Raw genomic sequence first — 14,216 nt, 5'->3', positions numbered from 1 at the left:
CAAATCTGGGACATCTGTAGGGGCTACACTCTCTGTGTCAGGATAGAAAGGCAAAAATCCACCTGCCTTCAAGCTTTTTAAAATGTATTTATTTTATTTATTTATTATTTTTGGCTGCGTTGGGTGTTCGTTGCCATGCATGGGCTTTTTATAGTTGCGGGAGAGTGGGGGCTACTCTTCATTGCGGTGCACGGGCTTCTCACTGGTGGCTTCTCTTGTTGCAGAGCATGGGCTCTAGGCACGTGGGCTTCAGTAGTTGCAGCACGTGGGCTCAGTAGTTGTGGCTCGCGGGCTCTAGAGCACAGGCTCAGTAGTTGTGGCGCACGGGCTTAGTTGCTCTGCGGCATGTGGGATCTTTCCAGACCAGGGATCGAACCTGTATCCCCTGCATAGGCAGGCAGATTCTTTTTTTTTTTTTTTTTTTTTTTTTTCTTTTTGCGGTATGTGGGCCTCTCACTGTTGTGGCCTCTCCCGTTGCGGAGCACAGGCTCCGGATGCGCAGGCCCAGCGGCCATGGCTCACGGGCCCAGCCGCTCCGCGGCATATGGGATCCTCCCAGACCGGGGCACGAACCCGTATCCCCTGCATCGGCAGGCGGACTCTTAACCACTTGCGCCACCAGGGAGGCCCGGCAGGCAGATTCTTAACCACTGCGCCACCAGGGAAGTCCCTGCCTTCAAACTTGAAGAAACCTGTCTGTCTCTGCCCCAGCTTCGGATTAAAAAAAAAAAAAAAAAAACCCAACAAAAACCCCCCAAAACTCTCTTGTGTAAAGGATGCCGAACAGAGAGCCTTAGGCCCTGCCTGGTATAAGTGGAAGATAGTGGAAAATGGGTTAAACACACATAAGTGAAGGAGAAACGCAGCGCCCCGTCCTGTAGGTCCCCACAGACTTGCAGAGAGGCAAGCTCAGGCGGGTACTGATGGGCCAGATGCACTAGAAAAAGGCATCAGGGAGGGTATTAGCCACACTTTACTATCTGTAAGTTGATGCTTTATCATCCACCTGAGGGCCTGTTAGCCATCGCTAAGCAAATGAAGACTCGCCTGGGTACCTGGAGTCCCCACACAGCCTCCAACTATACGCCCGTCCCACAGGGAGCACCAGCTTCTGGGGTGGGGTGCCCTTCAAACATAACTGGCCCATCCTAAGCCTGCCTGCCCCGCCTCAGCCCCCGTTCCCGCAGAAACCGCAACGAAGGCACTTCCTCACAGTTCGCCGCCTGCCTTGCGACCGGCCCAGCACTGCCCTGGGTGCCCTGTGGGGCAAGCTGTCCTCTCCCCATGGAGCTGGGAGCATAGGTGCAAACTACCAGGTATAAAATGAGTAAGTTACAAAAATGTGATGTACAGCACAGGGAACTATATTATAATAACTTCATATGGAGTGTAATCTATACAGATATTGAATCATTATGTTGTACACCTAAAATTAATATAACATTGTAAGTCAACTACACCTCAACGGAAAAAAAACCAGGGAGACAGACCAGATCCCTGAAGATCTCTGTGCCCTCAGTGGGAGGGGGTGGGGCCGACGCCGTCTGAGATCTCCCACCGCAGGGCCTCCTGGCTGAGTAACAGACTCATATTAAGAGTTCCTGGGTCCAGGACTCGAGGTCAGCTTGTTCTTTCATTAATCCAACTTGGAAACATTGCACCAGCATCTTCCAAACCTACAGAAAGAAAGAAGAGCCGTGAGCACCACGACGTGTGTCTCTTCTCAGTTTCCTTTGTGTCATGTGGGCCTGGGGCTCAAATTTATATATACAGCCCCAGACGGGTGAAGAACCTCCAGGATGAGTGATGTATTCAAAGTGGTTCTAGGTTGGTCGCCATCCTGGGTTCCCACAGAAGCAAATGCAAGTCATGTCTGGAGAAAGGCCTCTTCAGCCCAGGACCCTCCACCGCCCCACAGTACGTCTAGCCCAGGACGAATTCCTGGTCAAAGGTCATAAAACACACCATGAGCAACACCAGCATGAAATAACAAATAAAATTGTATTGGAACTTCCCTGGCGGTCCAGTGGTTAAGACTCCGTGCTTCCAATGCAGGGGGCACGGGTCTGATCCCTGGTAGGGGAACTAAGATCCCACATGCCATGCAGATTAGAAAAGAGCAAAAGAATATAAACTATAGCCAGAGTTGGAAAAGCATCACACTGAGAATGATAATGACTCAAAAGAAAGCTTTGTAAAAACCTCAATAAGAGAATTAAATAACAGGTTAGACACAGCTAAAATAAGAATAAGTCAGCGGGGACTTCCCTGGTGGCGCAGTGGTTAAGAATCCGCCTGCTAACGCAGGGGGACGTGGGTTCAAGTCCTGGTCCAGAAAGGTCCCACATGCTACGGAACAGCTAAGCCTGCGCGCCTGAGCCTGCGCTCTAGAGCCCGCGAGCCACAACTACTGAGCCCACGAGCTGCCACCATTACTGAAGCCCGTGCGCCTAGAGCCCATGCTCCGCAACAAGAGAAGCCACCGCAATGAGAAGCCCGAGCACCACAACAAAGAGGAGCCCCCACTCGCTGCAACTAGAGAAAGCCCGCATGCAGCAACGAAGACCTGATGCAGCCAAAAACTAAATAAATAAAGCTTATAAGAAAAGAAAAGAATAAGTCAGTGATGAGAAAGACGAGAGGAAGTTATCCAAATGCAATGCCCAGGAACATGGAAGTAGAAGCTATGAGACGGGTTGATGGCAGAGAGGACTGAGTGACAAAGTGGAACATGTCTGCCTGGCGTTCCTGATGGGAAAGGGGAGAACAGGGGAGAGGACGGATTCGCAGAGAGAACAGAGAGGAGTTTTCCAGACCTGGGAAAGACACGTGCTGTGGGTTGAACTGTGTCCACCAAAACGATGTTAAAGTCCTAACACCCAGGACCTGCAAATGGGACCTTATTTGGAAATGGGGTCTTTACAGATGATCAAATTAAGATGAAATCCTGTGATGGACCCTAATCCAATATGACTGATGTCCTTAGAAAAAGGGAAATGTGGACACAGAGACAGATGTGTACAGAGGGAAGATGACGTGAAGACACAGGGAGAATGCCATAGACAGGTCAGGGAACCCCAGGGGCCACCAGAAATCAGGGGAGAGCCTGGACCAGACTCTCCCTCCTGGCCTCAGAAGGAACCAACCCTGCCGACACATTGATTTGGGTCTCTTAGACTTCAGAACTGGGAGACAGTCCATTTCTGCTGTTTAAGCTGCCCAGTCTGTGATACTTTGCTACAACAGCCCTAGCAAACTAATACATGTATCCACGGCTACAGGAAGCATAATGTATGCCAGGATAAAAGGAAGAAAAGAAAATTACACCTGGTTACATCATGATAACAGACGTCGACGAGAATCTGCTAAAAACAAGCAGAGCAAAGGAGTCCTTCCAAAGGGGTGACAGCGGGTCTCCCAGCAATGATGGGACCCTAAAGACTTTGGGGCTCCAGAGAAAATGGCTGTCAGTTAAGAATTCTGTACCTAGAAAAGTTCTTTCAGTAATGAAGGAGCATTAGAGCCATGTTCATGTTACTAAAAACGGAGCATTTGTCAACACGCTCCCAGTTCATGGAAAATAATGGGCAACTGAGAATTTTATCCCCAGCTGAATGATTAGTCAAGTCTGTTGACAAAAATTCAATGAACTATCAAGTTAAGAAGAAAAAAGGGAACTTTATTCAAGCCAACTGAGGATTCTAGCTGGGGAAGCAGATTCTCAGAAGCTCTGAGGACGGTTCTGCCTGCTCGGAGTGGAAGACACAGTCACACACATTTTCGAGACAAAGGATCGTACATCAGAATGACATGCGGTATTTTACATAAAGGTCACCAAGGGGGCACAGCCCAGGGAAGCACCGTGACCCCTGCAGAGCTGGGAAGGAACGCTATTCTCTAAGAAGTTGCACTGCCAGCGTCAGAAGGAAGGAAAAATCAATCTTTACAGGGGGGCAGGCACCACCGTCACCTTTGAGGAGCTCTGGCTAAGGTGTGATGCAGATGCACCTGGCACATCAGGGAGGGAGGAGGCCCAAACAAACACAGAGAGAGAACTTTATGTTTAACTTTTTCTTGTCCTGCCTTAAAATATAAATTTTATATCAAGTTCATTCTACAAGATTATTTCAGGAAGAAGGACAGTGGTCACAGAGGAAAGCTCTGAAATAAAAGAAGGAATGATGAGTAGATAAATCCATAAAAGTGAGTAGTTCTTCAACACACCCCGAGGGGATAAAATAAATGTAAGACGCATAATTTGTGGGGGGCGGTCTTTTTTTTTGGCTGTGCCGCATGGCTTGTGGGATCTCAGTTCCCTGACCATGGCAGTGAAAGCCTGGAATCCTAACCAGTAGGCCACCAGGGAACCCCCTTTGGGGTTTTAAAATAATAATAATAATAATAGTATTACAAGCTGGAATTTAAAAAAAAAGACAATAGCAGAATATAAGGAGATCACTGGAGTTGAAGTATTCAAACGTCCTCACATTATTCAGGAAGAGGGAAAGATGTTTATGATGTATATATCTTCTTATGTCTGTGGGGCAAAATTTTGTTTTGTTTTGTTTTGCAGTATGCGGGCCTCTCACTGTTGTGGCCTCTCCCGTTGCGGAGCACAGGCTCCAGACGCGCAGGCTCCGCGGCCATGGCTCACGGGCCCAGCCTCTCCGCGGCATGTGGGATCTTCCCGGCCCGGGGCACGAACCCGTGTCCCCTGCATCGGCAGGCAGACTCTCAACCACTGCACCACCAGGGAAGCCCTGTGGGGCAAAATTTTAAAGATAAGCTGTGTAGTGTGGAAACACACCACTTCCTAACATCAGCGGATCAACACAACCAAAGAATAGTTACCGCTGCTGAGCAAGCCCGAGGGGCTCTCCCATTGGGGATGCATTGTGAGAGCCCCGAGCAGACAGGAGGGAAGAGTGGTACTTCCTACACCCAAGATTAAAGGCTTCAGAAGAGAACTGACATAAAGCCCTTTCACTCACAATGCATTGGTCAGGACCTGTTTGGTGACCTGCCAGACCACAGGATGGCCAGGGCAAAGAATCCTCCCCTGTGTCTGAGTGGTCTGTGTGAGTTTCCATCACAAAGCATCATCCCCCAAAGCCTAGAATTAAGGGAATAGGAGAAAATGGAATGAGAAAAAAAATCCAGAGGGCTTCTCTGGTGGTGCAGTGGTTGAGAATCCGCCTGCCAATGCAGGGGACATGGGTTCGAGCCCTGGTCCAGGAAGATCCCACATGCCGCGGAGCAACTAAGCCCGTGCGTCACAACTACTGAGCCTGCGCTCTAGAGCCCATGAGCCACAGCTGCTGAGTCCACATGCCACAACTAATGAAGCCCGTGTGCCTAGAGCCCATGCTCTGCAATGAAGAGTAGGCCCCTGCTTGCCACAACTAGGGAAAGCCCGTGTGTAGCAACGAAGACACAACGCAGCCAAAAATTAAAAAATAAATAAATTTATTAAAAAAAAAAAAAAGGAAGAAATGAAGAGAGCGGCCAAAGGGAGGAAAAGAAAACCAAATCCAAAAACAAAAAGCAAAGAGAAGGGCTATTCTAAAGGCCACTGTCTGCGGGGGCGGGGCAGGGGGCATGGGGGTGGGGGTGAAAGGATCCTGTATTCAGAGAGCCCTGGTGGGGGGGGGGATGGCGGTGGGATGGAGCAGGTGGAGGCAGAAATCCTTGCTGGGGACCCAGGCTAAGCACCAGCAAACTATAGCCAGGCCTGCCTTTTCAGGCAGCCCAGTAAGCCACCCACCTGCGTTCTCCCAGATGGGGGTCCTAGCTGCCTCCATTTCCCAACCTCCCTTGCAGCTAGATGCAGCCATGTGACTAAGTTCTTAATTATGAGACATAAATGGAAGTACCCTGTGGGACCTCCAGGATGGCTCCTCTGGGATATCCCTTATGCTCTGCTAGGAGCATGAGGTAATGGCTGGGCTCCAGCAGCAATTATGGGGCCATGAGGCTGCCAGTCAACCCTAGGGATTGGGAGCTGAGAGCTACAGGGACCTGGCTCCTGATGACTGTGGAACCAACACCATCCCTAGGCTGCCAGCCCCAGAATCTGGTCAGTGTGATGGAGAAAAACAATGTTCAAGCCCCGGTTCCTCAAGTCAAGAGTCTCGGTGGTTTGCACCAAAACTAACTCAGATGCATAAGCCTGTGACTTGGGGTTGGGGGGTGGGGAGGGATTTTCTCTGGATGTGAAAGTTTTCAGCCCCACCCGCTGGCTGGCCCACCCAGCTCCAGATGTCTGTCAAGGGTGCGGAGGGAGGTACTCAGGAAGAAAAGGAAGTGGCCAGAAGGGGAAGCGGCAGGCTGCAGAGAGGAGGCCGGTGGGACTTGATCGGGCGCTCGCTGGCGAGCTGAGGGCCTGCGTCTGTGGCAAAGCCAAGATGAACGCCAAGGCAGGATGCCCAGAGGTAAGTGCCAGTGAGGCCAGATGGGAGAGTCAGGCCCAAGGTCCTGAGACGGGGGCTTTGGTCCACTGTCCCCTGGCCCCGTGCTGCCTGCAGCCCTGGGCCCAAAGCGTCATGAGGTCTCCAGCTACGCCTGCAGCGCAGCCATTCCTCTGCCAGTCTGTGCAGCCAGGACCACCAGGACCCCGGGGTCTCCTAGAGAGCTCAGAGCAAGCCCTCCCTCCGCCCCAGCCTGGGCCGGGCAGCTGCGCCACATGCCCTGCACGGCAGGAAGTCCCACGCCTTCACCCATGACCTCCGATGCCTGCAGGGTCCCACGGCTGCCCAGCACACGGCTGGGGGGAGCCCAGAGCTGTCCCATGGGAGTCTCCCAGCCCGTCACGGCCCTGAGATGCCAGCGCTAGTGGGTCATCCTCTCCCAACAGTCAGCCCCACCCCTGGACATACAGAGTCCCCAGGGCTGCAGCTGCCCAGAGCCTCCCTGGACGGCTGGCCTCCCCAGGCCCCTGTAGTTCCCAAGCGGATGGGTGGCCCGGCAGGTGCCTTGGCCGTGCTCCGAGTCCCAGATGGGGGCCGTGGGGGCAGGGCTGCCGCGCTCCAACCTTCCTGTCTGCCTGGGGCCCCGGGCGGTGCAGCAGAGGCAGCGTCTGTCCAAGGATGGCCCTGGGGCCCCGCCCAGGACTGCACCCCGATTGCCTCTCCTGAGGGTCAGTGAAGGGGCCTGCGGCCTGTTCACTGTGAAGGCCTGATGCGGCCCCGAGCCCTCCTCAGGCAGGCAGGGGAGGGGCGGGCCCCCGAGCGCTCCTCTGCGGCGTGCGGGTGGGGAAGCACCCTGACTGCCCTCTATGGGGGCTCCTGGCAGGGAGCGGTGCCGGGCCTCGGGCACTCTGCCTGAGTCCCCTTCTCTCACTCTGCTTTCTGGGGCCCCCGCCTCCCAGTAATGGTTCTGGCTCAGGGCAGACGCAGCCCCCCAGGCCCAGCTCCTACGGCCGCCCCTTCCCCACACTGAGGTGGTCCAGCGTGTCCTGTGGAAGGACACCCGCTCCCTGGGCCCCAGTGCCTGGCCCAGCTGCACTCACAGGCAGGCAGCGCAGCCCAGGCCCCAGGCCCCAGGCTGCAGGGGCCACTTCCCCACCAAGGCCAGGAGGGAGGGCTGCACCCACCCCTCACAGATGCCTCGGAGGTTGGCTGGCCGGGTGGGGCGGTGGGGGGGTGATCCCTGTCGCTGCGCATGGGCCCCTCCCTGCACTCCGGGACGGGCGCGCTGAGCTCGGGAGCATCCCACTCATGGTGGCATTTGAGGCTGCTTTGGAGAGGGGCCCAACTCCAGCCGGGGCCCAGCCAGCCGGCTTCCAGCTCCTTGTGGAAGTGACCACTCTGAGGGGACAAGACGCATCCTCCGTCCCCAGCTGGCTGCAGAGTCCTGCTGCACAGGGAGAGCCCCGCTGGCAGCACCAAGGGACCCCGACTCAGCCCCCTGAACAGCAACACTCTCTCTGGGCCGGGTCTCCCCAGCCAGGACAAGGGCTGCTGCCTGGCGCCCAGGAGGGGCTGCAAGGGGCCAGGACAGGGGGGCCCAGCCCGGAAAGGGAAGCAGCTATTTGTAGGCCGGCCTTGGAGGGAAGCAGAAATGGCATCGGACTCGTTGAGGTTGGGACTGAAACAAGGAACTGAGATTCAGACACCCACGTGCCCGCCGAGAGGGGGTCCGAGAGGGAGAACAGCGGGTCACGTGTGTCCCGGGAACAGACCGGGGCGCACACACACACACACGCACGCACACATGCACACGCACTGGTGACAGGCACGGCACGCGCCAGCTTCAGGCCAGGCTGTGCTGAGGGTGCGACCGTGGGCAGGAGTGGGTGGCTGTAGGGTCCCCACGAGGTGGTGGTCCCTGTACCCAGCTGCCCAGGCACCGTGGAGCCACTGCAGCTGGGCCTGGAGCTGTGGGTGATGCCATGTCACCCCAAGCAGGTGCGGAGGCCTCTGCAGAGCGCATCGGTGGCCCCCGCGTGGCCCCGATCCACGCCACCCCACAGCCCACGGGACAGGGAGGCCCGCCCAGTAGGACTTGGGGGCCTGAGGAGGGGGCTCAGCAGCCTCACAGGACCCCTGGGCCAGAGTGGCAAGGACAGAAGTCGCCACGGGGTCCCCGGGGCGCCCTGCCTGGTGGGCTGCTCAGCACCTGCCACGTGCCCTGTCTCGGGGGGCCTGGGAAGATGGCCAGGGACCACGTGGCCCCGGGCTGGGCGCCGGCGGTGGGCTCGGGCCTGCGTGGCCCCATCCTCGCCAGCCCCGGCCAGCGGCAGGCCTGGCCTCCCTGGCAGCAGGGACGGTCTGTCTCAGCACCGGAGAGGCCGTAAGGCCCCCCAGGAAGAGCCCGGCCGCGCCCCGGGGACCCCGTGGTGACGCCCTCCTCCGGATGCAGGTGCGCGGGGCTCTAGCCCTGCTGAGCCTGAGCGCCGTGACCCTCACCTACGCGCTGTGGCAAGCGCTCTCTCCCTCTGCTGGGGGCCACGTGCGCCCCGAGGAAGGGCCCACCGCGTCGTGGGGCCCCGGCTCCAGCCTGGCCTGGGCGCCCCTGGGAGGGGAGGCCCCGCGGCAGCAGCAGAAGGACTCCTGCAGGTGAGCGAGCCCGTGAGGTCTGCAGGGTGGCCGGCGCGGCGCTGCTCCGGCCGCCGCCTGCCTTCCCCACCCCGGGGCTCCCCAGCGGGACGAGCACCGCCTCCTGCCACCTCCTGTTGGAAGAGGCAGGTTTCGGGGAGGGTGGGCTTGAGGCGGGGGGAGTGGTCGGGGGAGGGGTAGAATCCCCGAACTGTTTGGGCCGGGGTGGGGGCGGGGGGCGGGGGGCGGGCGCGACTTGGGGCGCTCTTTGCAGCAAACGCAGGCTGCCACCCAGGGACTCCGACGAGGCCACGAGCCCCGGTCCTACCTGGGCCGAGGTGGCACCATCGCAGCCCTTCCACCTGGGGTGGAGTCGCAGCCCCCGCCCCTCCCTCCCCGCTGGGGGGTCCTGGCAACCCAGCACACCCCCAGCATACCCCCAACCCCCACTGGCCCAGCCCTCCCTTCTGGGTCAGCCCGGGTGTCTCCAAGGGCCTCCACAGCTGCAGGAGCCCAGACCCAACACCTCTGCCGGGCTCTGCAAGCGACAGCCCCGAGCAGACAGCGCCTGGGCGTGGGGTGGGCCTGGGCCCCATCTGCCCTGCTCTCAGGCCCCCCACTCAGGCCCCTCCCCGGGGCACCCCTGGGTGTCAGGCCTGCCCTGCCCAGTCTGGCCTGCGGCCCCCTTCCTTCACCCTCGGCCTGGGCTCAGCCCTCCCGCTTGGCTGGATGGGACGGAGCAGGTGATGCGAGGCTGGCTGGTGGCTCCTGCGCTCACACCTGGCGCCTCTCTCCGCAGGCTTGTCCTCGTGGAAAGCATCCCCCAGGACCTGCCGCCTGCAGCAGGCAGCCCGTCTGCCCAGCCCCTGGCCCAGGCCTGGCTGCAGCTGCTGGACGCCGCCCGGGAGAGTGTCCATGTGGCCTCCTTCTACTGGTCCCTCACGGGGCCCGACACTGGGGTCAATGACTCTTCTTCCCAGCTGGTGCGCCACCCCTCCCCCGACTCGGAGGCTGTGGGCTGTCCAGGGGCCAGGCACACAGCAAGCCCAGCAGGCGCACATCTGTCTGATGGAGCTGTGGGCGGGCAGAGGCGGGCTCCTGGGGAAGTCTGGGCCCTTCCTGGTGGGACGGGGGTGGCCTCTCACCGCTGGCCTGCTCTTGCAGGGAGAGGCTGTTCTGCAGAAGCTGCAGCAGCTGCTGGACAGAAACGTTTCCCTGGCTGTGGCCACCAGCACCCCGACACTGGTCCGGAACTCCACCGACCTGCAGGTCCTGGTGGCCCAAGGTAGGTTCCTGCCGTCCTGGGCCTGGGGACGGGCGAGAGCAGTGGGGCTGCCCGGGACGGGGAGGCCGGGACCCCAGGGCTGCGAGCGCCTTCAAGTGGGCTTCCCCGAGGGCTGGTTCCAGGCAGCCGGACGTGTCATTTCCCAGGGGGCAGAGCACAGGGTGGTCTCCGGGCCTTGCTGAGCCGCTTCAGCCTGTGGGTGGTGGCTTGGCCGAGAGCCAGAGGCAGCAGGGATCCTCACAGAGCCGGGCTGCCTGGAGGGACCCCAGGCTGGTCAATGCCTCCGTTTTCCCACCTGTTAAATGGGAATAACAACATCAACTGAGTAGGGCTGCTGTGAGGAGAAAGGAATCCACCCAACTGCAAAGAAAGAGCTGAGAATCCGGCTCAGCACGAAGCGGGTTCACCGCACCATCCTGCACCCTCGTCAGGCGCCCAGGTGCGACATGTGCCCATGGGAAGGCTCACCGGTGGCGTTTTGCACTCCAAGTTCTGGGTCGTGGATGGGCGGCACGTCTATGTGGGCAGTGCCAACATGGACTGGCGGTCGCTGACACAGGTGAGTCCCCGAGCCCCGAGAGGGGAGACCCCATGTCCCCATGCGGGCAGTCACCCTGGGGGAAGTGGCCATGTCTGTAACATCGCTGTGGTAGAAACACCCGGAGACTGGTTACCGGATTCTAACGGCACCGAACTCCTGCTGCGGAAGGTCATTTAACCGCCCGGAAAGATGCTCAAGTCACCTTATCCAGGAAATTGTGCAGACAAAGCACGATCCCTTCTAGGAAAAGCAGTGCTTTAACCCTGAGTCAAAACGGTGGCAGCAGCTGTCGTTTAAGTCGAGGATGATTGTTTTTCTTTCTTCTCTGTGCACTTACGTATTTTCTATTGTCTTTTGGTAATAAACACGTATTGCCCTTGGAATACAATGTTCAAGGAAAACAGGGACCCGCAGGGCACCCCACCCCATGGCTTCCCCCAGCGCACCATCTACTATGGATTCTCGCGGGTCATGGTTGCTGCTGTTGACCGGCTGCCGAGCCGGGGGCTGCACCTGCCCGGCACCTCTGGCCCAGGGGGTCCACACGGCCCCAGAGGGGCCCCTCCCGCAGCGCTGCCCCGGTGTCTGCAGGTGAAGGAGCTCGGCGCCATCATCTACAACTGCAGCCGCCTGGCCCAGGACCTGGAGAAGACCTTCCAGACCTACTGGGTGCTGGGGCTGCCGGAGGCTGTCCTCCCCAGACCCTGGCCTCGGGACTTCTCCTCCCACATCAACCGCTTCCAGCCCCTCCAGGACTACTTTGACGGGCTGCCCACCACTGCCTACTTCTCGGTAAGAGTGGTCGGGGGGCCGACTGGGGGCCCTGCTCTCCTGGCTGGCCAGAGGCACAGGGAGCCCTGCCCACCCTGCAGACAGCCCAGAGTCGGCTAGGTCCTCGGGGCCACGGCTCGGGGAGCCAGCACCGTGGACGGCGCTGCGGCCCCAGGATGAGGGGCAGGCCCGGCCCCAGGAGAGGACACGGTCATCGTCATCCACGGGAGACAGGCAACCTGAGTGCTTGTGGGGGTCGTCCTGTGGCCCTGGGGGCCTCCAAGCACACTGTTGGATGGGGTCTGACTCAGGACCAGGGAGGGTGGGGGGAGGACCCGTGCATCAGGCAATTCTGTCACTCTGGGGGGAGGAGAGGGGGACTGAGGGGCGGGCGGTCATGCCCACCAGCCACGACCCTCCCTCAGGGTACACGGCAGCTACCCCAGTGCTGGGCTACAGTGGAGACCTGCCTCGGAGGCAGGGACGCGTCCCCAGACATGGGGACCCAGGCTGAGCCGCGCAGGGAGCTTCCTCCAGAGTCAGGCCAGCCCGGGGCCCCTGTTTAGACCCGACGTCGTGTCTTCCTCCTGGTTCCCAGGGCTGGAGGGTGGGTGCACCGTGGCGTCACGGGCCCAGGAACCCAGTGGCTCAGAGCCGGGTGGGCAGTGCCCTCAGGGACCTCTCTGCCCGCACAGGCATCGCCACCCGCACTCTGCCCCCACGGCCGCACCCGGGACCTGGACGCGCTGCTGGCGGTGATGGGGGGCGCCCGGGAGTTCATCTATGCTTCGGTGATGGAGTATTTCCCCACGACACGCTTCATCCACCCAGCCAGGTAGGCCGGGAGGGAGCCGGGCAGGAGCCGGGCGGCCCCGGATGGGGGAGGCCCCTCTGCCCGTGGGCAGCTCCTGGCCTGTCGCCTTGACCACCAGCACCCCTGCCCACTCAGGGCGTGTGGGCACGGCCCGGTTGACCTGAGGACCCTGACCCTCCCCAGGTACTGGCCGGTGCTGGACACGGCGCTGCGGGCGGCGGCCGTCGGCAGGGGCGTGCGCGTGCGCCTGCTGGTCAGCTGCTGGCTCAACACGGACCCCAGCATGTTCCCCTACCTGCGGTCCCTGCAGGCCCTCAGCAACCCCGCGGCCAACGTGTCCGTGGACGTGGTGAGGACCCACCCCCTGGCCGGGCCGGGAGGCAGCCTCCCTGCTGGCTGACACGCCCTCTCTGTTCCCCCAAGAAAGTCTTCATTGTGCCCGTGAGGAACCACTCCAACATCCCCTTCAGCAGGGTGAACCACAGCAAGTTCATGGTCACGGAGAAGGCGGTCTACATAGGTGAGCAGGGGTGAGGGCTGCGGGCAGGGGCTCAGGACCCCTGAGTCCTTGTGGGCTGCCGAGCGAGCGGACACCAGCAGAGGGCACACAGGCCCGCAGAAGGGATCGTGTCACCTGGGCAGTGGCCAGGCCAGGGTGCTGAAGGGGGCACTGCTCTTCCGTCCAGTGTGGACCCCGGGCAGGGACCTGCTGAAGGGCTCAGGCCCTCCCCCATGGAGGCAGGTGGGGACCCCTGGCACCGAGCCCCCCGAGCACTGAGTCTGTGGGCTGCTGGGGTGCAGTCCCTCACTCGAAGAGCAGCTGCACTCGGCGCCAGAGGGGCTGCAGGTCTGGAGTCGGACCACGGCCGAGTGGCCGCTGGGGCCATCGGGCTGGGCCAGGCAGCAGAGGACCCCCCGTGCAGCCCAGTAACCCAGCGTCTCCGCCCACAGGCACTTCCAACTGGTCCGAAGATTACTTCAGCAGCACCTCGGGTGTGGGCCTGGTGGTCAGCCAGAGGGCCTCCAGCACCCAGCCAGGGGTGACCACTGTGCAGGAGCAGCTGCGGCAACTATTTGAGCGAGACTGGAGTTCCCGCTACGCTGTAGGCCTGGACGGACAGGCCCAGGGCCAGGACTGTGTTTGGCAGGGCTGACGTCCAGCCCTTCCTGGCTGCGGAGCCCCACTGCTCCCGACCAGACCTCTCTGCGTGGCCCCCAATCTGGACCCCGAGCAGCTCCATCCGCACAAGCCCTGGTCAGGGGTTGGACTGCCCAATGCAGGGCAGGCGCAAACTGTTTGCTCTCCAAATCTAGCCCCTCTTAAACCCCCACCTCCTCCTCGGAGCCCTCCAGGATGCCCTCCCTGGTTCCCACAGAGCCGCAATTCCTGCCCACACACGGAGCCTTTACAATACTGTGTGCCTCCCTTTTCTCCTGTGAGTCCTGGGTCAGGCTGCGTCCCACCTTCTCAGCCCCAGGCTGGAGTTCAGCCTCTACCCACCTGTGAGGCGCCTGTGTCCACGAGGCCACATTCAGGCTGGGCTGGGCTTCCGCCATGCGAGCCCCTGACTCTCGCCAGCGTCCAGCCTCCTGCCCACAGGAACCCAGGGACAGAGCAGGGGGCGGGGCTGGCGCCTGGGGTGGGCCCAGGCCTGATGGGGGCGGGGCTGGCGCCTGGGGTGGTGGGCCCAAGCCTGTAGAGGCTAAGCTGCTCTGGCACCCAGTCCTGGTGTATAAGGGGCCAGGAACTGGGCGGTAGCGTTGTAGAGT

The 14,216-nt window shown here is 60.1% G+C and overlaps 1 protein-coding gene across 1 annotated transcript; it reads left to right on the top strand.

Annotated features, from left to right (window-relative positions):
* Positions 1–8,384: 8,384 nt before the first annotated feature.
* Positions 8,385–13,600, top strand: PLD4 (phospholipase D family member 4). The gene is made up of 10 exons (XM_060097862.1): positions 8,385–8,491; positions 8,850–9,056; positions 9,835–10,018; positions 10,200–10,320; positions 10,752–10,879; positions 11,453–11,653; positions 12,328–12,467; positions 12,630–12,795; positions 12,870–12,966; positions 13,398–13,600. Exons 1-10 carry the CDS (start codon positions 8,385–8,387, stop codon positions 13,598–13,600), a joined length of 1,554 nt encoding a protein of 517 aa, XP_059953845.1.
* Positions 13,601–14,216: the final 616 nt, after the last annotated feature.

This window comes from Mesoplodon densirostris, chromosome 4, assembly GCF_025265405.1.
Source record: "Mesoplodon densirostris isolate mMesDen1 chromosome 4, mMesDen1 primary haplotype, whole genome shotgun sequence".
Classification (NCBI taxonomy): Eukaryota; Metazoa; Chordata; class Mammalia; order Artiodactyla; family Ziphiidae; genus Mesoplodon; species Mesoplodon densirostris.
The sequence above is the reverse complement of the archived record's forward strand: the minus strand, read 5'-3'. Positions and strand labels throughout refer to the sequence as shown.